Source organism: Stylophora pistillata, chromosome 4 (assembly GCF_964205215.1).
Source record: "Stylophora pistillata chromosome 4, jaStyPist1.2, whole genome shotgun sequence".
Classification (NCBI taxonomy): Eukaryota; Metazoa; Cnidaria; class Anthozoa; order Scleractinia; family Pocilloporidae; genus Stylophora; species Stylophora pistillata.
In genome coordinates, this window is record NC_142522.1 from 32,057,804 (window position 1) to 32,081,768 (window position 23,965).

The following is a 23,965-nucleotide window of genomic DNA, read 5'->3' on the forward strand; positions in this document are numbered from 1 at the left end:
TTAGACATATCTGAATTAATTGATCCCCAACTCAATTACATGTAGGTCACTGGGAATGAATTAGTTTATGTTTTGTCTCAGAATTTTGTCCGGAGAAACATGAAAATTGTGTGAATAATGAAGATTTTTCTTTAGGGGATTGAGTCAAAAATGGTTTTTCTTTTTTCAATTTATTAATGTTAAAGACTATCTCCCTTAATGAATGGATTTGTGTAAGTAATTAAAGTATTTCACTGTCTTAGATTCATACATTATCTGTACAGAAAGTTGTAAATGCAAAGAAAGAACAGATTTTGTTACGAAGATAAAACAACACAAAATTGGACAAAAACACTTCAAAGCCAATTTATTCAAAATTGTTTTAAGGGTAATTTGCACTCTATTTCAATAAGCTTTAATTCATTCAACTATAGTATAAACTTGCCAGCAAGTTAAGACTTTAAGCAATTAAATTATTTCTATCGACTGGTATGTTTAAAATTTTTTGCTGTTGCGCAATCTGCAACAGGTCTATGCAATTATGTATGGAAAACAAGCAATATTTTTTTATAAATGGCCAGCCATCAACACAATATAGAGAGTATTCTGCAAAAATACTTGTTCTGTTTGTCACCTCAAGATTATTGAACACAACAATTTACAAAACCAAACCTGTTACAGCTCTAACAATACTGAAGAGTGACATTACAGCTTGTAATAAAAACTTCTTTTTAGTGTCCATTTGCATGAAAACTTCTCCCTTAACTGGAAAGAGACATCAAGGCCAGGGCAGCAGCATAATCGTTCCATGGTTGTGTGTAAGCTGCTTCTGTGATAACTGTTAACATTACAACCAGAAAGTAGCAATGTGAAGGTTGTTTAGTGTAGGTCTTCCATTATGGTAAGCTACTTATGCATTCCTAGATGGCACTGTAAATTTATGGCTAGCAACCCCACTTTACTTTTGGAGACTTAAGGTGGGTATTAGAAAAAAAAAAAAAAAAAAGACCTTTTAATTTGCAGATCTTCACATTGTGAAGAATTTTCACACTGAAGAATTTCTCCCATTGTGTAAACTCTGATTTAACACTCCACCTCCTTCCCTCCCCACTCACCAGCTTATTAAAAAAATTAAAAACAAAAAAACAAAAACAAAAACAAGAGTAACGTGTCAGATTCATTCGGTCTGTCACAAAGGCTGCCTAGATTCCTCAACGAGAACAAATTTGTGGTTGGGTAGAAAATCCATGTTTTTTGTATGGTATAGAGAACATTTATTTTCCACGGTGTGTCAAAGTCGATGGAACGGACAGAAATATTAAATATAAAACTGACCTGAATGTAACGAGAGGGGAACAATGTTTCCTTGTCTGGCCATACCAATCAATACCTCGAGGGTTGACAACAGATCAAAGTCACGTGCTTCTAAGAGTGATGTTAGGAATATCTTAGAAACATCTGGGAATAGACTTCCCAGAATCCACAAACATCTCGTTACCCTGTTGGAGTCGGCAACCCGTGGAGCTGTTTGAACGCCTGATGGTCCAGGGAGGTCTGAAGAGTTTCTGGGTAGGACTGGAAGAGTTTTATTCAAAGCAGTTACTTCACAATCATGGTACAATTTCGGAAACTTTCTAGATTAAAAAACTAGCGGAAAAAATCCGAACTATTAAAATCAACTTCAAACACGTTCGCGATTCCTGTCTGAGCTTGTCTCAGAAGGATGTCTGAAACGACTGGAAGTTTTGCTGAGAATCGTTTTCTTCTATAAGCTACAAAAATTTAATAATGGGAGAATCGAGACGCAGGAAATAAACAACGATTTTGGTTTCATGAGAAAGATCTAGTCGATCTGTGTTTGGTTCCTTTTAAGTGACCCGGTGGTGACTGTGGAAGCGTTTCCTCGGGATATTAGAGCCAGCAATTCTTTTTTTTTAAACGACAATAGGATTTCTCTATTTTCCGTCTCTGAAAAAATTCAGAAAACCACCGTCACATTTAAATTCTTAGATAAATAGATTTACAGTGGTCATCATTCCAGAAAAAGTGGTGTCGTACGCGAATTGTGTTTCATCATCGATTTTCTTCAGGGCGAAGCAAGTTACACAGCATACGTCAGTGTTAAAAATGATTTTGTAAATTTTGTGACAAGAACAGTCATTTCTGTAGATTATGGGCTGAAAGTCTCTATAACCAAAGAAGCATTTACGAAATTTCTCCGTGAGATAAACAAATGAGATCAGAAGGGCCGATTTTGATATCGGCAATAGTCTGATTAGAACTCACCACATGAAGACTGAAAGTCTTGTTTGTACCCTGTCTGTCGCGAATCCTCCACAAGCAACCGATCATCTGTTTGGCGTCTTATAGCTACTTGTGCAGCCATTATCTGTCTTCTCTTCGTTATCAAAATACAGTTTTGACACTCGCAGTCCTTCCACTTACAAAATCTTTTATGCCCTTTCAGCGTGGTTCGAACACCATGGTGCTTGCATCGCGCACATAGTGGTGATTTTTTCGGCGAAATTAGCATTGATCCCTGTTCCATGGACATGATTTTAAGAAAAATCCTTACGAATCTGGTCTGAAATCGTGTCTGAACTGAGTGACTGATTCTATTCAAGGATTAAAACATCGCCTTTGTGGTATATTAATAGCCTGTCACAATTGTTACGATCGGTCATCAAAAGGCCAGGGGCAAATGCTGCAAGTTTGGTAATTGGGTGATCTAATGTCTAAAAGGGCGCGAAAAAGTTTTCCCGCCAAATGCCGACTAACAACAACTAAGAAACAACAGACGATTTGACACCCCTTTGCCAAACGCTTCAAACACTGAAACAACTAGAAAAGATCTCTTCATTATAAGTGAGATCAAATCCTTTATTTAAGTATCTTGTCCGTCTGAGCACTCTTTTTGTTCACCATAAGGTGAGCATATGGCGCCAAGCCCTTGAAACGCATCAGTAGATAAGTGACACGTGTATCCACCAATCGCGTGCGTGAAAATTTCCTTGAAGGATTTTGTCGCTGAGCAAACCAGTCGATGTTCTTCGTTTTCTTTTATTGTTTATTTCCTTATGAGACGAACCGCACTGTAAATCAGTTCCATAATCATAATAGGGAAATTTGGCCTTTAAAGGCAACTGCAGTTTTCCTCTAGCGTCCTGACCTCTGACATCAGCCTGTCTTAACACTGCAAACCTTTTTAGACGATCAAAGTGAATAATTTATATAGAAACTGAGGTGCTGTGTCGGTGGGAGTAAAGGTAATTTGGTTTTATTAACTGAGTCGATAATGTAAGCTGGCCACCGTAAAGAGTTTCAAAGCTAACGTTTCGAGCGTTAGCCCTTTGTCATTCGCTCTGACGAATGGCTAACGCTCGAAACGTCAGCTTTTAAACTCTTTACGGTGGCCAGTTTACATTATCGACTCAGTTAATAAAACCAAATTGCATTTTTAAATGATCAACTGGGGTAGGTTTTAATTCTCAAAGAAGGGGAGTACTACAGCGGAACTTGTAACCTGGGAGATTTTGCTTCCCAACTATCCGTTCAATTTCCCATTAAAAAAAAAAAGAAAGTGACCTTAAACATCGACAGCACCAACATCTACTTATAACGTATTACTACAAATTAAGAAACCAAACACAAATTCAGAAGGACACATCTTGGCAAAATGTCAGCATTTGTTCTATACTTTCAAATCAACAGTCAATACCTTTCTCAGTTTTTCAATACACTTAATTAAGATTCTAACTTCCAAAATCCCTTAAATATTTTCCACATTATTCTGTTGGAATGTGAGTTGTGAAGGCTAGTCAGCTGGTTTTACTTCCATGGCTTGTTCAATTTGAGTCAGTGAACTGTCCCACTGCACAAACTGTTTTGAGAGGAGATTTATCTGTTATGCAACAATTAAGGAAAATACAGAATTTTTGTCTGTGAATTTGTAATAAAACTTGATTGGTTCTCAGAAAGGAAGAGGAGCTCATTCTTTTGTCATCAGTGATAAATCACAGATGACATAAAAATGTAGTAAGAACTTCAGTGATAAACTAACCTTCAATGCCATCTTTTTATTCATGGCAAATTCTGATGACACTGATGAATGGACAATTAATAGTCTAAAGGGAAACACCCATTTCACCATATCTTAATCTTGTCCAAATCTCTTTGAGTACTGAAGAATTTTTCAATTTATAGACAAAAATGTTGTTGACTATGGCCTTGGCAAAAGAAATCTCGCAAAAGTCTACGACAGGATGGGACAACACACCTTAATAGGGCCTAGTATGGGCTGAGGGTTTACGAGAACCACTAAATCACACCAACACAGAGATCAACACACTTCCCACTCTGCTCCCCAGAATATTGAGTAGAACATTTCCCCTTGACATGGAATTCATCACAGGAACAATTTAAAAGGATACAATGTTGTTATAAGCAGCTAGAAGATTATGTAACCTATCGTCCGCTGCATCAAACTCTTCCTGTAATAGAAAAAAGTTAACATTTTTAACTTGATTATCTAGTGCGATCAAGTGGATATTTTTCACTTGGTTTGATTTTGTTCAAATCAGTCTTATATTTATTTTCCTTTGTTGTGGATATGAATATGATTACAAGACAAAGAAAAATGAAAACTTAGCTACATCCAAAAAGTTCTAACTATGAATAATATGTTGAACCACAACACACCAGCCACATCAGTGAAAGTTATTTCATCCTTGTGTTTAAATAGGGAATGCAGTCTTTCAGGAGAGAACAAAAGGTTGCTTCTAGAATTCAGTTGAATACTAATTTGTATTATTGGGCAATTATGAGATATTCAAAATACCTTTTGCTGAATATGAAGTTCTACCAGTGGTTGCAGTTTGGCAGACCAAGTGGGCAAATCTGTGTTTTAGGTCAAGTTAGAACAAGAAATCTAAGACTGAGTAATGCTATATTCTGAAATATAATCATTCATATGAAGACCAAAACAGCACTGATTTTAATTACTCCTGACAACTATCTACCCATAGAATTTCCATTTATAGTACGTGAATCATTACACAATATTCACAGTATTTTTACAGTTCTCATAATTATTTTTACAATCATTAGATACACCTGAAAGTGTAGTGTGATCATCCGGGTGAGTGTAGTCCTGAGAAGGACTGTTGTCGGTTGTAGTGACTGACGTTTCGACAACCTGTGCGGAAGTCATCATCAGAGTCAAGTGAATAGTTGTTGTCAGTAGAATGTTCTCATTTCAGTTTGTGTAAAATGATTGGTCAGTTTTGCCATGATGTTATTGGCTGTAAGACTCAAGTGGCGTAACTCAGTTGTGATTGGTCTGTTTCGATCCGTCAGTAAAGTTAGGTCATTCTGTTTGGTTTGTTTGTAATGTTTATGTCGTGAATGAGTCATTTATGTGGAGCCAGTAGTAGTTGACACCTGTCTAGGGGAGTCTTATGATGACTTCCACACCGGTTGTCGAAACGTCAGTCACTACAACCGACAACAGTCTTTCTCAGGACTACACTCACCCGGACGATCACACTATACTTTCACATGTTACCCCCGGGTTCAAGCCATTTACTGCATTAGATACACCCTTAGTTCTAGTTTGTTTTAACCACTTTATTATAGTGTCCCTGATTAGTAAGTTACTTGTGGCTAGCTAGAAGACTTAGATACTTAAATAGAGTTGTTGGTTGATTGACTGATTTAAGTTAGTATATTCAGGATGCATTCAGACATTTTGCAGGAACCAAAAGAACAATACTTATCAATAAAAGCAAGAATAGTATTTAAAAAGATAAAACTGATATCTAATGATAAATTTGTTCATAGTCATACCTCAGTTTAAAAAAAGTAGGATGGGCTTAATCTGCACGAAATGAAGTCTTAACTAAAGGGTTATGTGATATAACATCAACATGCTGTATTGTAAAACTGTTGCAAACCTTTTATGGGTTCTGTGGTCACAACCTTTTTCAAATCTTCAACTTGCTGAAGCTGATCAGCACATGCCTTTAACTGGCCCTCACCTATGGATGGCAGGATTTTATTTTCAAATAACACAGATACATCTCACAAGTAAAATATTGGTATTTGAAGACAGAAATATTAATCATTTCAAACTGAGAAACCAAAAGAGCCAGGTCAATTGGGTCCTATATCACTGCAGGGCCTTTATTCTGACTTAAGGGAATAGGCTAAAATGAAGAAAATCATCCACCCAAGCTCTACATCCCTCTCTTGGGTAGGAGAATTTTAAGATAAGTGAATAACCAATACCCTCAATTGGAAATCACAGAAGTATCAAACCATGTTGAAATGTAGAGGAGGTTGAGGTCTGATCTTACACTTAGCCCCTGGCATACTCCCCCTCAAATTTCCTATAATTCCCTTCCCGCAGTTGGTCAAAAACTGGAATTATTGCCACAAAAAATAAATTAACCTGCTATGATTATGTCAGCCTTAGAATCATCTGTTAGTGTTGCTTCTTCCAAAAACTCAGGAGAGAGAAATTTCTCCAGCTCTTTAACTGATGATAAGAAAAGTTGGAAACAACAATTCAACTTCAATTACTCAACATTATTTGTAGATTGCATTGAGAAACACCTCTGATACAATCAACTCACCACCATAAAAATCTTGCCACTACTAAGAGGTCAATCATCACCAAAGGCAATTTGACTCAGATGTTCTGTGTAGCCTCTCAAAACTTACATCAAATAAAAGCTTATTGCAGCAGTATATTGTGAGATTAGAAGTACATACAAATTTAATTTCCGGGACTCAGACATTACGTGTGGCATCTCAATTGTGGAAAGTCTACCGTTAAACGAAATTACACAAGATGATATCACAAAGATTTTCAAGATCAGTTTGTGCACAGTGAGACATGAGTTTCACTGATGTTTATAAAATTGTATAAAACATCAATTGAAAGCTGAGATATAGCAGTACTAGACTTGGGTTCCATTCTTGGTGCTAAGCACAAAGATTTTCAACATGACCTTTAGCACAAGTTTCAATCCTACAAACACAATTCTAAATCAAATCTAACGAAACTTATATCATATGTAAGCGGAGACCTTAATTTTGTTTTTTTGGTTTTCCTTTTAACAAAGATCGTCAACAATTCAATTCACCACCGGTGGCGATTTTACTCTCAGAAGTGGCGAGTTTGTTGTGGTGGCGAGCATGACCGGATACCATAAGTGCGACTGCTCTAGAACTGGTTAGCACTGCACTCTATTGACCCGATCGAGCGAACAAGCAAGCTATATTGGAAAATTTTTTTTAACAGATAATTTGCATTTCCATTTTCTAATACTTTTATGGAGTACACTATGGTTCCATGATTTTATTTGGTGTACCCAAGCCCAGCTGTTAATCGGCATCAACTGCATAGGAACAACGGTCACTGCAGTATGTAACAATCATATTTTCACTAATAAAAGAAAAAATGATCATACCTCTCTTCCACACTGCTGCTATTCTAGAATACTTTGATCCAATTCTATCGAGATTTTTCTGAACGTTGTTTAAAGTTCCCAAACACTTGGAAAAAAAATCACAAACATTTCAATCAATTTCAGTTGCCAAATTGTGTGAATACGCCATCAATAAATATCAATGTAGTTACCGATGAACCCTTAAGACTTTGGAGGTCTTCTTCGCTGGTAAGGACTTGTCTTTCCAACTCAGAAATTCGTTTTTCAAGGCAATCTACTGCCGCTCTTCTATCTTTAGCAGCCATTTTTGTTTATCAGAGAGAAAATTGGAGCCCGCAGTGTAACAGCGAACCGCTTTAATTGTCATGTCAAAACGCATCAAATATATATGCCATGTAACAGGTTACATAATCATCAGAATCTCCAGGCCGCAAATGGCGTCTAAACAACGACGAGTACATCACACAATTCACTGGTTTCGTAAAGGACTACGGCTGCACGACAACCTTTCGCTTAAGGAAGCATGTGAAACAAGTTTAACGCTCAGACCAGTGTACTTTATTGATCCAGATTATGTCAAACATGGCAACATGGGATTCAACCGATGGAGGTTTCTGATTCAGTCTCTCAGTGAACTGGACAAGAATTTGAAGAGTATAGGGTCGAGGTAAGACAAATTTAGAAATTTTTCGCAGAACAAGTTATTTATTAGTACCTCCTCCCCTGGAAGAACAAAGAAGTAGGAGGAATTTTTTTTTTTGCGCCAAAACCACAAAATTGGCTAAAGCAATTAGTATCAGAGCTGCAGGTAGAAAGATCCTATGTTGCTGTGCGTTTGTATTGCAATAGATCACAAATGACGTAATAATGAAGTAAGAACAGAGAAGGGGCACACGAGATGCAGCCGAGTGTGTCACTGATGTTATTACCACATTTTGATGTCTTCAATTCTGCAACTTATTTTAGAACAGATGCACAGCAACATAGAATAAATTTTGTACTTGTTCTACATAGTAAAGAAGCAAATTTTTGTGAATGCTTACATCATTTATGTTACTGTCCTCCTGTACATCACAAGAAAGAAACAATTAAAACTTGTATAATTCAGCTTTAATGATGATACAGAATGAATCATTGACTGATATCATTGATTACTGGCTGTATTTTGTTTATTGATTTTCACTGATTTGTGAAACCAGCTCAGTTTCCTACTTTTAATTTTTCCGCGATTCTTTTATATCGAAGGCTATTTGTTATTCAAGGGAAGCCTGAATTGGAATTACCTAAACTTTTCAAAGCATGGAAGATCACAAAATTGACATTTGAATTTGATCACGAGCCTGAAGGAAGGCAAAGAGATGCAAAGATTCATGAACTTGCCACCAAAGCTGGGATCCAAGTTGAAACAAGAATCTGCCATTCACTTTATGACTTGGATAAGTAAGTGATAATCTACAGAATTTCAGAAAGGTACATTTTGTTTGACCACAAATATAAACACTTTACCTTGTTCAAAATACCCTGTAAAACGACAAAAAAGAAACCTGCACAAAGGCAATTAGATGCTTCAAATTAGACCTCTAAGTAAACTCACTAGCAAGAGACAAACTAGATACAACAGTTACCACCCAGACTAAAGAAAGCTGTCTTCCAAAAGTAAGTTCCAACAGTGACTGTACAGGGAAGCTTGTATTGCATTACACTCATGGTATTGTGTGCAGTTTAAGCACTGGTGACAGATGGAATTTACTGGTTTTAGTACAGAAACTCTCCCCTCTCTCGAGATGTTGGAATTTGAGACTCAAGACTCAAGAATATGAAAATTTTGAATAAACCTCTTTGAGACAAGTGTCTGAAGTTTTTGGCTTGATTGTTTGCCAATCTTAACCTACATTTTTGTCGTAAACAATTGCTGAATTTATCTCCCTCCAGGATTATTTCCAAGAATGGAGGAACAGCTCCTTTAACCTATAAAAAGCTTTGTTCTGTGGTGGCATCACTAGGGCCACCTTTGAAGCCCATTCCCACTGTAGACAAGATAACTTTTGATGGATGCTCTACTCCGGTGGGTAAAGAAAACAAGTATCAGCTTCCGACACTTGAGGAACTGGAAATTGAAACACCTGAAGAGTCAAGTACAGTCATTTTCCTTGGTGGGGAAACTGAAGCCCTTAGACGACTTGATGAACACATGCAGAAAGAGGTCAGAAGTTTTTTTATTATTATTATTATTATCCAGAAAAAAAACTTAATCCTCATACTTCGTTTAATGTTTATCTCACATTTGGTGACATCAAAATTTTTGTGGAGGATCAAACTTCAACTGGTACCTTCAACCTGTTGGTTAAAGAACCTTAGACTTTTAGGACAAAACTGAGGTGAAATATGTAAATAGAGTGTTAAGTCAAGCAACATTGTAAATTGCTTCCCTTAAACAAAACAGCTCTGCTCAACATTATTCCTCTGAGATAAAACCTGCACTTTGGGAACTCATCAGTTACAGCAACAAGTAACAGTTTATTTTCTTTAGGTCTTAATTTGTTAACCAAGACAATCTCCTTGCAGATATAACTGATTTATGCTCTTATAAAAGTTTAACACATTTTCTTGCAGGACTGGGTGAACAAGTTTGAGAAGCCTAACACATCACCCAACTCTCTTCAACCCAGCACCACTGTTCTCAGTCCATATGTGATGTTTGGCTGTCTCTCAGCAAGGCTGTTTTATCACAGACTGTCTGATGTGTATTCAAGAGTAAGTCATGATATCAGGTGCATCATTTAGACTTCAGTTGAAATGGGAATGATCAGTCTGGAGGTAATATCATTTACTGGTAAATTACGAAAGATCATAGGAGGTAATGGGAGAAAGGCGTCAAAGGTGATTTGTCAAAAAATGACTCAAAGTTAAGGCCTTTTTCCTGTGAAGTTTAAAAATCTAATGTGTTTTCAGATCTTGAAAAACTATTCTATTTTAAAAAAATAAATAAAGTGACACTGAAACAAACCAATTGAAATTGGTTTCCTTTGCCAGAGGGGAGAGTTATTGACTTAACTTAGTGTCTCTATTTCAGGCAAAGAAACATTCTAACCCACCAGTCTCCCTACATGGACAGCTATTGTGGCGAGAATTCTTCTTTACTGCAGCATATGCTACTCCTAACTTTAACAAAATGGAGGGCAATCCAGTCTGTTTGCAAATTCCATGGGAGAAAAATCAAGAGTTTCTCCAAGCTTGGTGTGAGGTAAATCTAGTTCACTGTGCCAGAAGAATTCACACCCTCTAGACTTTGGGAAGAAGACACTGAATAGTTTACCCATAAGCTGTGAAAAGTGTACATACATGTACCTATAAAAATTATTGATACTGAAGAAAAATGTCAAGTAAGCTTGTCCCACACTTTCTTCTGAAATGTGTTATTTATTGGGTTCATTTTAACCCTTTAACCTTTAAGAGGGATTAGCATATAATTTCTCCCTACATTATCACCCTTAAATCACTCATTAAGGTCACGAGAATTAAGGAAATGATCACCAACTAAAGAAGCTCTTGATAGTTAGACAAATTCTTCCTGTCAGCAACTAAGGAAATGTATAGAGAACAGTATGGAGAATATATGCATACTGATGTTAGGGTGTAAAGGACGAAGGTTTTGATTGTTAAACAAATTCTCCTTGTCAGCCCCTAGAAAATGTACAGAGAACAGTATGGAGAATATATGCATACTTATGTTAGGGTGTAATGAGTTCACTGTATTCTCCCAAATTTTTGTGAAATCATTTGAAATTAACAATATGTGCAAGTTTTACGTAAATCTGTAATTTCACTTCAGAATCTTGGTCATGTATTTAAGTAAAACTTTCAAACCATTGCAAACTGCAGGCTCTTCAATAGGGATATGAACAGAAAAGGAAATGGGAGTCTGTCTAGTATGCTGACCCATTCTAGCTCTGACCAAGCGTGTCTTCCACTCTGTAGTCCTTAGACCCTTTGGGAATTGGCAATTGAAACCTACAGTATGGCAGACTATTTCATGGTGAAAATTTTTAACAATTACTATCAGCAAGTCCTTTGTAACACTTTTCATTATAGGCACATACTGGATATCCTTTTATTGATGCCATTATGACTCAACTAAGGAGAGAGGGGTGGATTCATCACTTGGCACGTCATGCTGTGGCATGTTTCTTAACCAGAGGAGACTTGTGGATTAGTTGGGAAGAAGGACTGAAGGTGACGAATTCAACTAATTTCACTAAAATCGTCAAATCCATGAACATTCACTTGGTTTGCCATTCTTATTACTGCACACATTTTGTAGACATAAGACTGCGCCCTGAAATGAAATCCTGGGATAGCTCTAGTTGAGGTAGTTGCATTGTAATTAGTTAATTCAGACCATTGAACTTCATACGACAGCTGCTTTGTGGTTTTCCTGAAAGTTAGCCATAGTTTGAACCAATGCAAGCTATGGTTGATAATGTTCATGGGTTCTATGTACTATACAAGTTGTTATAACTTTTCAGTTGCTTTGTTTTACTGTGGCAGGTGTTTGAAAAGTTGCTTCTTGATCATGATTGGAGTTTAAATGCTGGGAACTGGATGTGGTTGTCAGCAAGTGCATTTTTTCATGCTTACTACAGGGTTTACAGCCCAATTGCATTTGGTAAGAAAACAGACCCCAGTGGAGATTATATCAAGTGAGTGTCTTCTCTACACTTTTTTTTTTTTCATACTTAGATGAAGACATACCTCAGATAATAGAGTGTATTCATAAAAACATATACTAGAACTTATATAGATTATTCACAAGAAGTAGTTTAAACTTGACATTCAGGGCAACAAGAAAAATAATTATTTCTTCAAATTTTTCCTTCTTATGAGTTTTTCCTCCTGTCAACTAAAGACGAATGAACATACTCAAATTGACTTTAGAGCATTAATTCTGAAAATGCCTAGAGGGAGATAGTTAGCAGAATTTAATTTTTTTTCCGCCTTCACCTAAAGGCATAGTGCTTTATACATCTATTCAGTAATAATCAGAGCACATGGAACTGCTTTGCCTTGAAGTCAATCTTGATAAAGGCTGCTCTCTGATTAATGTGGAACAGGTGAATGGAAACCAAATTGAATTCAACTGGCTAACAGACCAACTGAACATTGATTATTAGACTAGAACATGACAAACTGCAACAAGGGTTATTTCAGAAAAGTGGTCAGGGCTTTATCATATTGAAAACAAAACCTCATTTTGCTTTGCACCCAGAATTAAAAGGTCTGAGTTTGAGCCCTGGAAAGCCGTTTTGGTACGTCTTTTGCAGAACACATCATGTTCACAATTAGTAGATGTTACTTGTTTTGTACTCTGGAATACGCAGCAAAAACTGTAGCAAAACATGGGAGAATTTAGGGGATTACTAGCAATGGACTAATATCTCATTTAGGGGAAATAGCAATGCCCCTACATGATGTTGCTTCATCTGGGACAGAAACCAGGATAAGCTACAGACACTTAGACATTCAGTCTTTCATGTGGATTCCTCTTATTGTTTGTTAAAGGAAATATCTTCCAATATTAAAGAAGTATCCACCCAAATACATCTATGAGCCCTGGACTGCCCCATTAAGTGTACAGAAAACAGCAGGATGTGTGATCGGGAAAGATTATCCTCGTCCAATTGTGGATCACAAAGAAGCTGTGAAAATTAATCTTGCACAGATGAAAAAAGCCAGAACAGAGGGTGACAGTAACACTGGTATGGAGGAAGGTAAAAATGGTCTGATCAGAGTTCATGGCTATGTAATGATAATTGTTGTTGGTCAGATAATCATAATTTTAGTACTGTTAATATCTTTTTGTGGTAACATTATAGACTCCTTGGAGAAAAAGAAAAGTTCCCCTGCAAAAAGGAAGAATAGCAAAGAAGCCCAATCAAGCAAGAAGCCAAGAAAAATAACAGAATTTTTTAAAACCTTATGAAGCTTTTGTGTCACTTCAAGGTACAAGTCAGTACTTGACATTTTAGCATAAGAGCTGCTTTTCTCTCCATTTACTCTTTTGGGTAGTGCAATCTTTCTTGTGTTCAAAATTGTGCTACCAACTCCTGTAAGCTCATAATCCAGCTAGGTCTAGCTAACAGATGTTTCCAGCTGTTAGACTAAATGTGTTACGTGAAGCATCTTTAGAATGTTAATGGCAGCTTTAGAACTACCCTTCATACTGTTCAAAATTGTACATTTACTTTTGTATTGTGTTCTGTTCTGCAAAATTGAGAGTAGAATAAAGTTTTACTTAGCCAGTAATGTCTCCTCTTTGTCTTTGAAATAATCTCATGGACCATACATAAACTCGTTTGCTGTTGAAAATAAAAGAATTTTCAACAAAAATTATGTATTCCAAAGTATGAAAATAGTCATCCATACTTTGTTCAGAAACCTTCAAATATATTAACAGTTAAAAGGTTATTTCTGTTGAGAACATTCTAATGGAGCTAAGAACAGCAATGCTGAATTTCTCAAGGTCACTTTTGAAGTTTTCTCTTTTTTATCTTGCTTTCCATACCACTCATCCACTCCTCCCCCAAGTCAACTGAAAACAAGTCAGATGCAACTGTTGAAAACAAACTTTTAATTTAGGGTAGTCGCCCGAGTGAATTCTATACAAGGTTGAACAGAAATTTAAGAACCAGTCCCTATCACTTGGGGAAGTTACAGGAATTTTTTGAAATTATAGTGCTCCCTGTATCCAAAAGAGCTGTGTACACATTTCATATCCATCAGCAAAGAAATTAACTTCCAGTCTACCATGCATACTAAATAAAGCACTTTTCCTGATTTGTATGTACTTGTAATTCTTACACTCAAATTTGTCCTAGAATCTTAGTATCATATTTTGATGAGCACCAACCAGCTTGTCTGCCCACAATCAAATTAAAACCTTGCAGGGAGAATATTCAAGAATGGCACAGAACAGTAACACTTTTAATTGCTTAGAAAGTTGTACACATTTTATCTGTAACTAGATGAGTAGTATGATTGTTCCAGTTCATATAAATTGAGAGCTAGTTCTTGTTTTAGGTTCAAAAGTTGTTGATCTGTCTGATTTGTCATGTCTTGAAGAGTGCTGCTTCGCTCAGAGATGGTGGCATTTACAGATGGAAAATCATTCAAGATTAGAAATTCTTTCATGTCTGAAACCAGCTTCAAAAGAGATTCTCCAGCCCTTACCTACAAAGAACAACAACACATTTGTTTGATGGTGCAAGTGCTAAAATACCAACCTTAGTAGCACCCTTTTCAATAGCCTTTCACAAAACCAATTGAAGTGATCACAACAGCTTGGATAATAAAACCACAAGGAGTAAGTAAAAATTGAAAATGGCTTCAAGTGAGTTACCCATGAACGATTGATTCTGTCTTTCTACTGACAGGTTGAGAGGGAGGCACAATTTTTCTAAGACATCAGTATGCATATCCTCCTTACATTTCCTATGATACTGACAAGGAGAAATTATTTTTTAGCAATAAAGAGCTTTTTCAGTTGATGATCATTTCCTTTTTCCTCTTGACCTTAACCCTTTTCACCCTAACATCAGTCTGCATATTCTCCCTACTGCCCTATCCATTTCCTAAGGTGCTGACAAGGAGAATTTGTTTAACAATCAAGAGCTTCTTCAGTTGGTGATCAATATCTTGATTCTGGTAACCTTGGTGTGTGGTTTAGGGATGATATTGTAAGGAGAAATTAGATGCTAGTCACTCTCGGGTCAGAGGGTTAAAAGATTTTCAATGTGCCAAATAGCCTTAGCTGCCATGAACTTAACTAAGTTTACCAGCCAGGTTGTTTGGATGTGGAGAATTATTTGACTCCTCATTTTCTTGTACTCAAATGACAATTGATAGTTTCAACTTACAATATTGGCTGCCCTGACATTAACTTCATATTGATCTTGGGCTGACTGTGTCAGTCGTGATACCTGTTTTTCCTCCTCAACCTTAAAGCAAAACAAACTTCATTAACGTCAATAGCTTGCCAATAATAATAATAGTAATAATAATAATAATAATAATAATAATAATAATAATTTGGGTCAGACAGGAGTACTGTGGCCAGTTGAACAAACTTATAAAGTTGGAACTCAAACACAGATCATTTAAGTTTCACTGATGAACAAAGACACCATAAAGAAGTCCTTTTTGTTAATGTTAGCAAGTTAAGTGTTTCATGAGGTACCAATTTAGCTACAATATTTTTTCTTTCAAGGCAGTACACTATACACAGTTTCTGTGCTGTACATTAGCCTCTTTGTTTGAACTTGACATGATGACCCAATCTGCTGTTATCATATTAAATTCATGTCAAGTTAAAAGTCTGCCTGGTTTCCTAGCCCCTCATTCATGTAGTGTTCTCAAACTTTGGCACCCTCAGAGAGTAAAGTCTTTTGCAAATTGTTTAAAAATTGAATTCAGTCTAAGCATGACATCATGAATTATGAAACCTCGTGTTAATGTTACCTGCCTCGGCATTGATAATTATGATAACATGCTCAACCTCATCCAATAATTGCTTAGTATTGATTGTTATGAATCAATGGTAAAGTTAGGTTTCTCGAGCGGGAGCAAGAGAGTTACAACAATTTCGTATTTGAGTGGAAAACAACTGGAGACTTTATTACCCTGACCATGATGCATAGTGCACTGTAACATCTCCCTTTCTCCTTTTTTTTTTTTTTTTTTTAATGGAACAGGATAAATACAACTCTAGCAGTAGCAACAAAACATGTGAAAAGTGAACAGCAGTTCTGTAGCAGTTTCGGGCTGTAAGACTAACAAATGTGACAAGTGCTGGGTCTCACAGCATACTAGTACAGCAGCCAGTTAAAAGAAAATGAATAATAAACCAATAAAGTCTAAGAGAAAAATAAAAGAGAGTTTGAGGAATGTTGTGATATGTCTATGTCATCACTGCATGTTCTGTTTGACATGACTGATGGGGGAAACAGGTAGTTTACAAATCAAGGCGTATAATGGGTATAGATACCCATCCTGGTCTGGTCTTGGTCAGGGTTCCTTCCTTCGGACTTGATTGGATGTGTGAACCATTCGAAGAGTGTGTTGCAGTTCCTGTAGGGTTCAACTCCATTGGGATGGCAGGGTGGCTTCAGAGGGTAACGCTTTCTGAGGTGATGCTGCTAGTGGTGTAGGGACCATTTTAACAGGAGTTGCCCAAGTTGAGTTGGTAGTGATGGTTTGGCGTGGTCCTTTGGATGAAGATGGTGGCAGCACAGGCTTGGGTTGTTTTGAAGGGTGGTCAACTATAATTGTGGGTGGTGTTTTGGCAGATAATCGTTTCATCCAGGGGTGGGGGGGGAAGGTGGCACCGGTTTTCTTCTTGTCAGCCCTGTGGGGGTCTCAATAATGTAAGACCAGGGAGCTGGTATTGCAGTGACAAGCCCATAAAGCCAAGGGCCACTTGTGGTTTGGTGTAGACAAAGTAGCCGATTCCAAATAGGGGTAGATTGGTGTTCGCCATCGTATCATAGTGTTGTTTGGCCTTTGCATGTTTTGCTGCAACAGTATCCTGGACAGATGCTGCGGTGTTGTCATTTGGCAGTAAGAGGGCTTGGGAGACTGGGAGTAGTCCACGGATGCGTCACCCCATGCGTCTTTGGACTGGGCTCATGATGTGTCCTGCCTGGGGGGTATTGCGATAGGTGAGGAGGGCTTCTTCACGAAATCTGTTTTAAACTTGTCTTTGGAAGATCTGCAGACTTTTGCATGGTGGTTTTCAGTCATGTAGCAATTGGTGCAGTAGGTGCCTTGTAGCTGGGCAATCCTTGTGGGGGTGTCTGGGACCTCCACACCATCCACATTTTGCTTGTGGTGGAGGGGGGGTTGGTAGTCAATCAGTTGACTTGTTCTTCAACTTTAGGAGTAGCTGAATGCATGATGGTTATGTTGGTGTCGTGTGCTGTCTCCCAGGATTTTGCTCAAGCAAGTTGTTCTTCAAACGTGTAAGGTGTTTTACTATCTTCCTTGTAATGGCGAAGGAGGAGTTCTCTGAGATCCTTGTTGTAAACACCAGTGCATAAACGGTCATGCATGAGTTCCTGTAATGGGTTAGTCATTTCCGCATATCTGGTCTTTTTGGCTGTACTTCTGATTTGGGTCTCAAAGTCTGACTGATTCGGATGGTTTTTGTGTGCAATTGAAGAAAGTGAGTCTCTGAGGCATTACATCATCTTGTTCCACATAATGATCTTCAAGGTGCTGCTGATACACCCAAGGTTGGTCTTTCTCCTCTTCAGTGAATTTTTCAATGACCATGGTGTCAAAAATATTTAATACGTCCTCTGGAAGAGTGAGGTAAAATGCAGCAATTTCGCATTGTGCTTTGTTTTTAACCCAGTGGTCTGGGGACGTTGGACTTTTGCTTGTGTCTCGCCAGGATCGTTGAAGCAAGCACCAAGCGTTGAATTTTCTATGCCAGATTTGTATGCTTGCGGCTTTATCATCAGTGAGAGTTAATTTCGGAGGCTTGCTGTCGGCCATGTGCTTCATGTTTGATGAGTGCCAGTGCACTTTGAGTAAGTGAATGGAGTTGAGATTCGCCGGTTTTCCCAGGTTGCGTTGGCAGTCTTTTGGGCATGAGGTTTGTTTGTTTGTTTGTTTTTCTGATCCCGCTCCTGACACCAAGTTAGGTTTCTCGAACGGGAGCAAGAGAGCTACAACAACTTCGTATTTTAGTGGAAAACAACTGGAGACTTGATTACCCTGACCATGATGCATAGCACACTGTAACAGTAATAAAGTTGTCCCCAACGATCGATGGATTTCATTTATAACAATCGCTTTTATTGATTTTATTGTATGAAGTTGATGAATTGATTAATTCTGCGACCATTGACTGGCCAGCTTCTACAAAAAGTTTCAGCAAGAGTACCATAAAACCCCGTACATTAATTATCCATTCAGACAAGTAGACTTTGTTTTTAAAGTTTTGTCGTGAAAGACAAAGAAGTGGAATGCATAATTAATGTATGGGGTTATATGGTACTCTTTCCAAAGTTTCAAATAATCAGTGACCCATATACGCGTATACGTACCTTTGAAGATTTAATGATTTCGGTGAAGTTATCCAGAATTGACTTCACATCATCTTTCAAGCGTTTGGTGTAAGACTTAAGCAGATTCTCTTTACTTTGCGGTAAAATCCTGCTTGGCTGTGACATTATTCTACTGAAACATGTCAGAAGCAAACAGTGACACAAAATTAACAGTCTTGAAATTTTCACAAGGGGAAATGGCTTCAGAATGTAACTCTTTGAAACAAAATTTAAGCATACTGTAGCTTCAATATCCTGTGATATCGATTTATCTAGATCAAAACCGGGAGATTTAGAGTAGCTGTTCCCTATCTTTGTCGGCCATTTTGTTTTCACAGTAACACGCCTAGCATTGTGGGTAAGGTCATAAAAATTCCCGAGAGCCACCGCAATCTTCCTCTTCATCCGCCATCAATAAAGATGGTAAGTCTCCTAGAGTCAGTAATCTAAAAGCTATCTCTCATCCAGTGCATCCTACGTTTCTTCACTTCTTAGGCACTATTAAACTAAGTTTCTTCATGTGGCTGGTGTTACTGATAAACTATTTTCCTTTATTGTTGACGAAAAGAGCTTCATTTTCTCATATTTCGTCGTATGCTCCACGACCTATTGCTTTGTCTCATACCGTGATCCAAAACCCTCTTTTATCAACACGCTGTAAGTTGCACCCCTGATTAACTAGTTGTTATTTCTTATCAAAAGAAATATTGCGATAAATGTCTTTCCGACTGCTTTATGACGACTTGTATGATAGGCTGTTGTCGTAATTGCACGTGAGATCTTAGAGTGAACTCATTCCATATAACCTAAATTATATAGTTTCTTTTTATCGAAACATGCAAAGTTTTCAATCCGGAAAGCGTTGAGATTTTTAAGAAGATATACACATATTGGACAGCGAACTTTGACAACTTGGAGCTCATGGCATACGTTATTATTGATTAGAATAATTCAGTATTTCTTCGTAACTTCTTTCATATGCTGCTATTTAGGGTTACAGTTACTTATCGCTACTACTTTATTACCATTCGTGGTACCGTGTAAGCAGTTGAAGCCAGTTTGTTGTATTAATATGGTGATAATGAATTCCATTTTGTTTATTTCGTAGCCTAAATCAAAGAGGGTAAAGAAGGTGGCACCAGCCCCTTACACCGCATCCAAACCTGTGCCCAAAAAGGTGGTCAATCCACTCATAGAAAAACGGCCAAGGAATTTTGGCATAGGTAAGATGATAGCAGTAACTTACATGAAAACATAGTGAGCTGATTTACCTGGTTGACTTTATGTAGTTGGATGAATGTAGAATGTGTGAATGTAAGGTTTCATAAATTATACAAATACTGGTTTTGTTGTCCCATGCTCGTGACAAGACAAACAACAACTTTCTCTATTTCTTTACCAAGCCCAAAATTTACCATCTTTCTTATTCTATTTGCAAACATGATGCTATCGACTTTGCCGATTTTAGCAGTGTGCAAGATGTGTGCCATATATGAACTTCGTAATGGGTCTTGCTCGTCATAGAATCAGTAAGGCTCAGTGGGAGAGCATGGGAGTGCAGAATCTGAAGGTTCGAGGTCTGATTCGTCATGGGAGCTCAGAATTTTCCTTTGTCCCAAGCTCATGACAAGACAATCAACATCTTTCTCTAGGGAGCTCAAAATTTCCAAACAAAAATTTACCATCTTTCTTATTCTGTTTACAAATTCCTATATTTTTACAAAGTTTTTAGTTTTGTGCAGTGAGTGTGTGGTTGTTAACTCATTGCACTTGACGGCTGTGTTTAAGGTTCTTCTTTTAATTATGTTAAAGAGTGTGATTGCAAAGATCATACCACAATATGTGTAATGATTGTAGACTTAAAACATAGTTTAAATCTAATAAACTATGAGGATCATTAAACCTCATGACTGAAGGATTGAAACCATTGCGTTCAAAAAAGGTTAGCTGTGACCTTTTTGGTTGTTAAGACCCCAGTTTTCAAATAACTGCAGTGATCAGTAGGATGCACATCATTTGTAAGTTCAGAAGTAATCCTTGTTCATTGCGTGATTTTGTTAGATTTCTTAAAAGGTGGACTTAGGAATCCATGGTTAACCTGAAATAGATTTCCTAAGGAATCAAATGTTGCCTCCATGACTAAAAGTTTGTATTACTAATGAATTTCAATTCCATGTTCACTTCTAGGTGGGGATATCCAGCCTAAACGTGACTTGACCAGATTTGTACGATGGCCAAAATACATCAGGCTTCAAAGGCAAAAGATTGTTCTGTACCAGCGTTTAAAGGTTCCTCCTTCTATTAATCAATTCACTCAGACCCTAGACAAACAGACTGGTATGTTCAACATATTTTTTGCAGTGAAACCCTGCTTCTCACAAATTTGTAGACCTTAATAAAGAAAAGGAACCTCTTACCTTTATTGGAGGGTTATGTCAGTTCAGGGGACATTTTTTGTTGTCCAAGAGGTGTCCCTTTAATGTAGTTGAACCTCATTTCCTAACAGTGTCATTGTTTGCTCTTGCTCTAGAACACATTTCTTTTTTACAACTACAATCTTTGGTGAGTTAAGCCTTCGCAAGCATTTGTAGTTTCACATTCTGATTATTTTTAAACCATGTGTAGCCACCCAGCTTTTCAAACTGATGCACAAGTATCGCCCAGAGACCAAGGCTGAGAAGAAAGCTCGTCTTACTGCTAAGGCAGAAAAGAAAGCAGAGGGTAGAGAAGAACCTGCAGGAAAAAAGCCAGTTGTGATCAAGTATGGCCTGAATCATGTGACCAGTCTTGTGGAGAACAAGAAAGCTCAACTGGTGGTCATTGCTCATGATGTTGACCCCATTGAGGTGAGTTAATTTCTAGAGGGTGTGACGGAGATAAAAGCTAAAACATAGGTATGTTTTACCACAAAATTCTCATCAGAAATTGATTGAGTTTACCCCTGGTGCATTTTATCAGTGGTTTTTAATTGTCAGTTAAGTTACATTTAATTGTTTTCCATCTGAGTGATGGACTCTGTCAAAAGAGTATCGAAAGGAGTTGTAGTGAATTAAAATTCCACAAGAGAATAAATTTTCAGAAAATCTGCCAGCAAATCTTTCAACAGGGTTCGTACAGGTCATGGAAAACCTGGAAGTCATGGAATTTCAAAATTTCATTTTCCAGGCCTGGAAAGTCATGAAATTTAGGTCTGGGTCATGGAAAGTCATGGAAAATCAACATGCTCTCTATGAGTGAAAGGCAATAAGACCCAAAGTTGAAAAGTTGACTTACGAGTCCAAAAATCAGATTTAATTTCATTAGAAGTAAACAGAAGCACTCATTGTGAGAATGTTTGCAAACAGGTCATGGAATCTTTAAAAAGGTCATAGAAAAATTCATGGAATTTTAACAGGTGAAAAGTGTACAAACCCTGTTCAAATGGAATTTAGTCAAGTGGTCTATCTCAGGTACTAGAGATAACTGTAATATGACAACCTTTTCCAACCCCCTTGTCATCAATTTTGTCCGTGATTTCCAGTCACTGTTTCATTTTCCTATAAATGAGAATACATTGTAGGAGATTTCACTTTGAAGAAACAGTTGAGATTCCGATTCAGAGAAATGGTTAAACAAATGATATTTTTCTTGTAACAAATAGAGGTACTAAAAGGGTTTGTGACTTGATGTCTTTGCAGCTTGTTGTGTGGCTACCAGCACTATGTAGGAAAATGGGCGTTCCTTATTGTATCATTAAGGGTAAAGCTAGGTAAGTGGACATGTTAACTCTTCAAACCTCAATATCTGATTGTAAGTTTTCCTCTTTAGCTTCTACACTCCTCGTAAAGTAGTCACTAGAATTTGATGTTGGATCAAGATAACTTTTAACTAATAAGTTTAATTATTACACGACCCGGGCAGTCGGAGGGCCAATAACTAAAAGCAACCAATCAAAATGCTCTATTGCCAGTTTAATATTCTCTAAGTATTGGACCGGGCACTGTCCTGAATGGTCCCGAATGATACCACACTTGTCCCTTTGAACTTCAGTCGTATAATAAATCTCTTCTTAACCAAGCTTACTCGGGACCGTACTGGAAGAATATCGGCCCTCAGTCTTTTTTGTACGGACTGAGCTGCGCTCGGTCCGTACTGTCAAGACCTGCGGCCAATATTCTCCCAGTACGGCCCTCACACTTGGTTAATAAGATATATATATTATCATAACCTGTTTTCTGGAAAATGTGTGGATATTGGACAGAGAAGTTACTCATTAGTCTCTTCTGGGTGTTAAGTGTAGAGTTAAAAGTTGGTAACATAGAGGTGTCAGGATATCTGTGGATTTTGTTGACTTTATTTACTCCTGTAGGCTGGGAAAAGTAGTACACAAGAAGACAGCGGCAGTGCTGTGTTTTACTGCTGTACGTCCTGAAGACAAGAATAACTTTACAAACCTCTGCGAGGCAGTCAAGACTAACTTCAATGAGAGGTTTGATGAGATCAGAAAACACTGGGGTGGTGGCATCATGGGCAGCAAGTCACAGGCAGCTGCACACAAGCTGGAGAAGGCTAAGATCAAGGAAATGAAAGTGTGATGTGTAAAAACTTCTTCACAATGTAATAAAATCATTTGCTGCTATTGAATTTGTCTTTGTTTTGTTGTTTGGATGTACTCAAGGATGTAAAGTCCCTGCCTCCTATCACATTCTTGGGTTCAAGTTAATTTCATTCTTTTCTTCCAAGATGGTATAAGTTTGAATGGTTTTGGCCAAAATTACAAAGGGGCAGGGTTTTGATTTTAGGCAATATCTTACCAAGAGCCTCTTTATATTGTTAGCTGGGTAGAATAAATGTATGATGGAAATGTAGTTTACTGTCAACTCTCTCTAAGGCTGACACCCTCGGTAACAGATTTACTGTCCACCTTAGAGAGAGTTCACGTAAACTGATACCCAGACATCAAAACTGAAACCCGGACATCAAAACTGAAAACGTTGCATTATTACTTTAAGTGTACAATGTAGCCAAGACGGGTTAGCTGTCTGTTTTATATATTCTTTACCGAATCCAACATATCATACACACTGAAAATTTGTGAATCAACCTTAACAAAACTTGTGTCCCTTTTTATTTTACATTACGTGGAGTCGGGGTTCATAACCCCCATTCACTAGGAAATAAACTTATTAATGTTGCACTGTTGTTGCGTTGCAAGTCTGGCATCTTGTAGGCGCAGTGAGATCTTCATTAAGCCGGTCACCATATTGTGTAAAGCTTTCCTGGGAGTTTCACTTGATTACAAATTCAATTTTGAAAATAAAGCTTTAAGCAATTTAAGTACCTGTAATTAATTAATCTAATCACCGAGCTATAATTTATCCACGAGAAATTCATATTCTAAAATGAAAGTTTATGTCACTGATTCCACGTTTTCTTGCCAATCAAAATTGT

The 23,965-nt window shown here is 37.5% G+C and overlaps 5 protein-coding genes across 6 annotated transcripts; 2 read left to right on the forward strand and 3 right to left on the reverse strand.

Annotated features, from left to right (window-relative positions):
• Nucleotides 1-605: 605 nt before the first annotated feature.
• Nucleotides 606-2,676, reverse strand: LOC148733365 (uncharacterized). Its single transcript, XM_088756434.1, has 3 exons — nucleotides 2,266-2,676; nucleotides 1,315-1,554; nucleotides 606-817 (listed from the first exon to the last, which is right to left on the reverse strand). Exons 1-3 carry the CDS (start codon nucleotides 2,531-2,533, stop codon nucleotides 741-743), a joined length of 585 nt encoding a protein of 194 aa, XP_088612560.1. The 5' UTR covers nucleotides 2,534-2,676; the 3' UTR covers nucleotides 606-740.
• Nucleotides 2,677-3,647: 971 nt separating this feature from the next.
• On the reverse strand, nucleotides 3,648-7,781 carry LOC111345216 (dynactin subunit 3). The gene is made up of 7 exons (XM_022952493.2): nucleotides 7,622-7,781; nucleotides 7,452-7,536; nucleotides 6,428-6,514; nucleotides 5,931-6,014; nucleotides 4,817-4,875; nucleotides 4,410-4,469; nucleotides 3,648-3,880 (listed from the first exon to the last, which is right to left on the reverse strand). The coding sequence occupies exons 1-7, from the start codon at nucleotides 7,733-7,735 to the stop codon at nucleotides 3,794-3,796; spliced, it is 576 nt and encodes a 191-aa protein (XP_022808228.1). The 5' UTR covers nucleotides 7,736-7,781; the 3' UTR covers nucleotides 3,648-3,793.
• A 47-nt stretch (nucleotides 7,782-7,828) lies between these two features.
• Nucleotides 7,829-13,729, forward strand: LOC111345215 (cryptochrome-1). Its single transcript, XM_022952492.2, has 9 exons — nucleotides 7,829-8,097; nucleotides 8,676-8,870; nucleotides 9,363-9,633; nucleotides 10,044-10,184; nucleotides 10,504-10,674; nucleotides 11,523-11,663; nucleotides 11,979-12,130; nucleotides 12,990-13,198; nucleotides 13,304-13,729. The coding sequence occupies exons 1-9, from the start codon at nucleotides 7,865-7,867 to the stop codon at nucleotides 13,408-13,410; spliced, it is 1,620 nt and encodes a 539-aa protein (XP_022808227.2). The 5' UTR covers nucleotides 7,829-7,864; the 3' UTR covers nucleotides 13,411-13,729.
• A 661-nt stretch (nucleotides 13,730-14,390) lies between these two features.
• LOC111345217 (mediator of RNA polymerase II transcription subunit 22) lies at nucleotides 14,391-18,893 on the reverse strand. 2 transcript variants are annotated; one of them, XM_022952495.2, is made up of 4 exons: nucleotides 18,776-18,893; nucleotides 18,536-18,665; nucleotides 15,344-15,424; nucleotides 14,391-14,657 (listed from the first exon to the last, which is right to left on the reverse strand). In XM_022952495.2, the coding sequence occupies exons 2-4, from the start codon at nucleotides 18,659-18,661 to the stop codon at nucleotides 14,439-14,441; spliced, it is 426 nt and encodes a 141-aa protein (XP_022808230.2). In that variant the 5' UTR covers nucleotides 18,662-18,665; nucleotides 18,776-18,893; the 3' UTR covers nucleotides 14,391-14,438. The 2 variants fall into 2 exon arrangements, with proteins under 2 accessions (XP_022808230.2, XP_022808229.2); XM_022952494.2 differs by having other exon boundaries at nucleotides 18,536-18,668; nucleotides 18,776-18,882.
• Nucleotides 18,894-18,932: 39 nt separating this feature from the next.
• LOC111345220 (large ribosomal subunit protein eL8) lies at nucleotides 18,933-23,158 on the forward strand. Its single transcript, XM_022952497.2, has 6 exons — nucleotides 18,933-18,958; nucleotides 19,644-19,758; nucleotides 20,723-20,872; nucleotides 21,161-21,381; nucleotides 22,213-22,283; nucleotides 22,884-23,158. The coding sequence occupies exons 1-6, from the start codon at nucleotides 18,956-18,958 to the stop codon at nucleotides 23,107-23,109; spliced, it is 786 nt and encodes a 261-aa protein (XP_022808232.2). The 5' UTR covers nucleotides 18,933-18,955; the 3' UTR covers nucleotides 23,110-23,158.
• The last annotated feature ends 807 nt before the right edge of the window (nucleotides 23,159-23,965 follow it).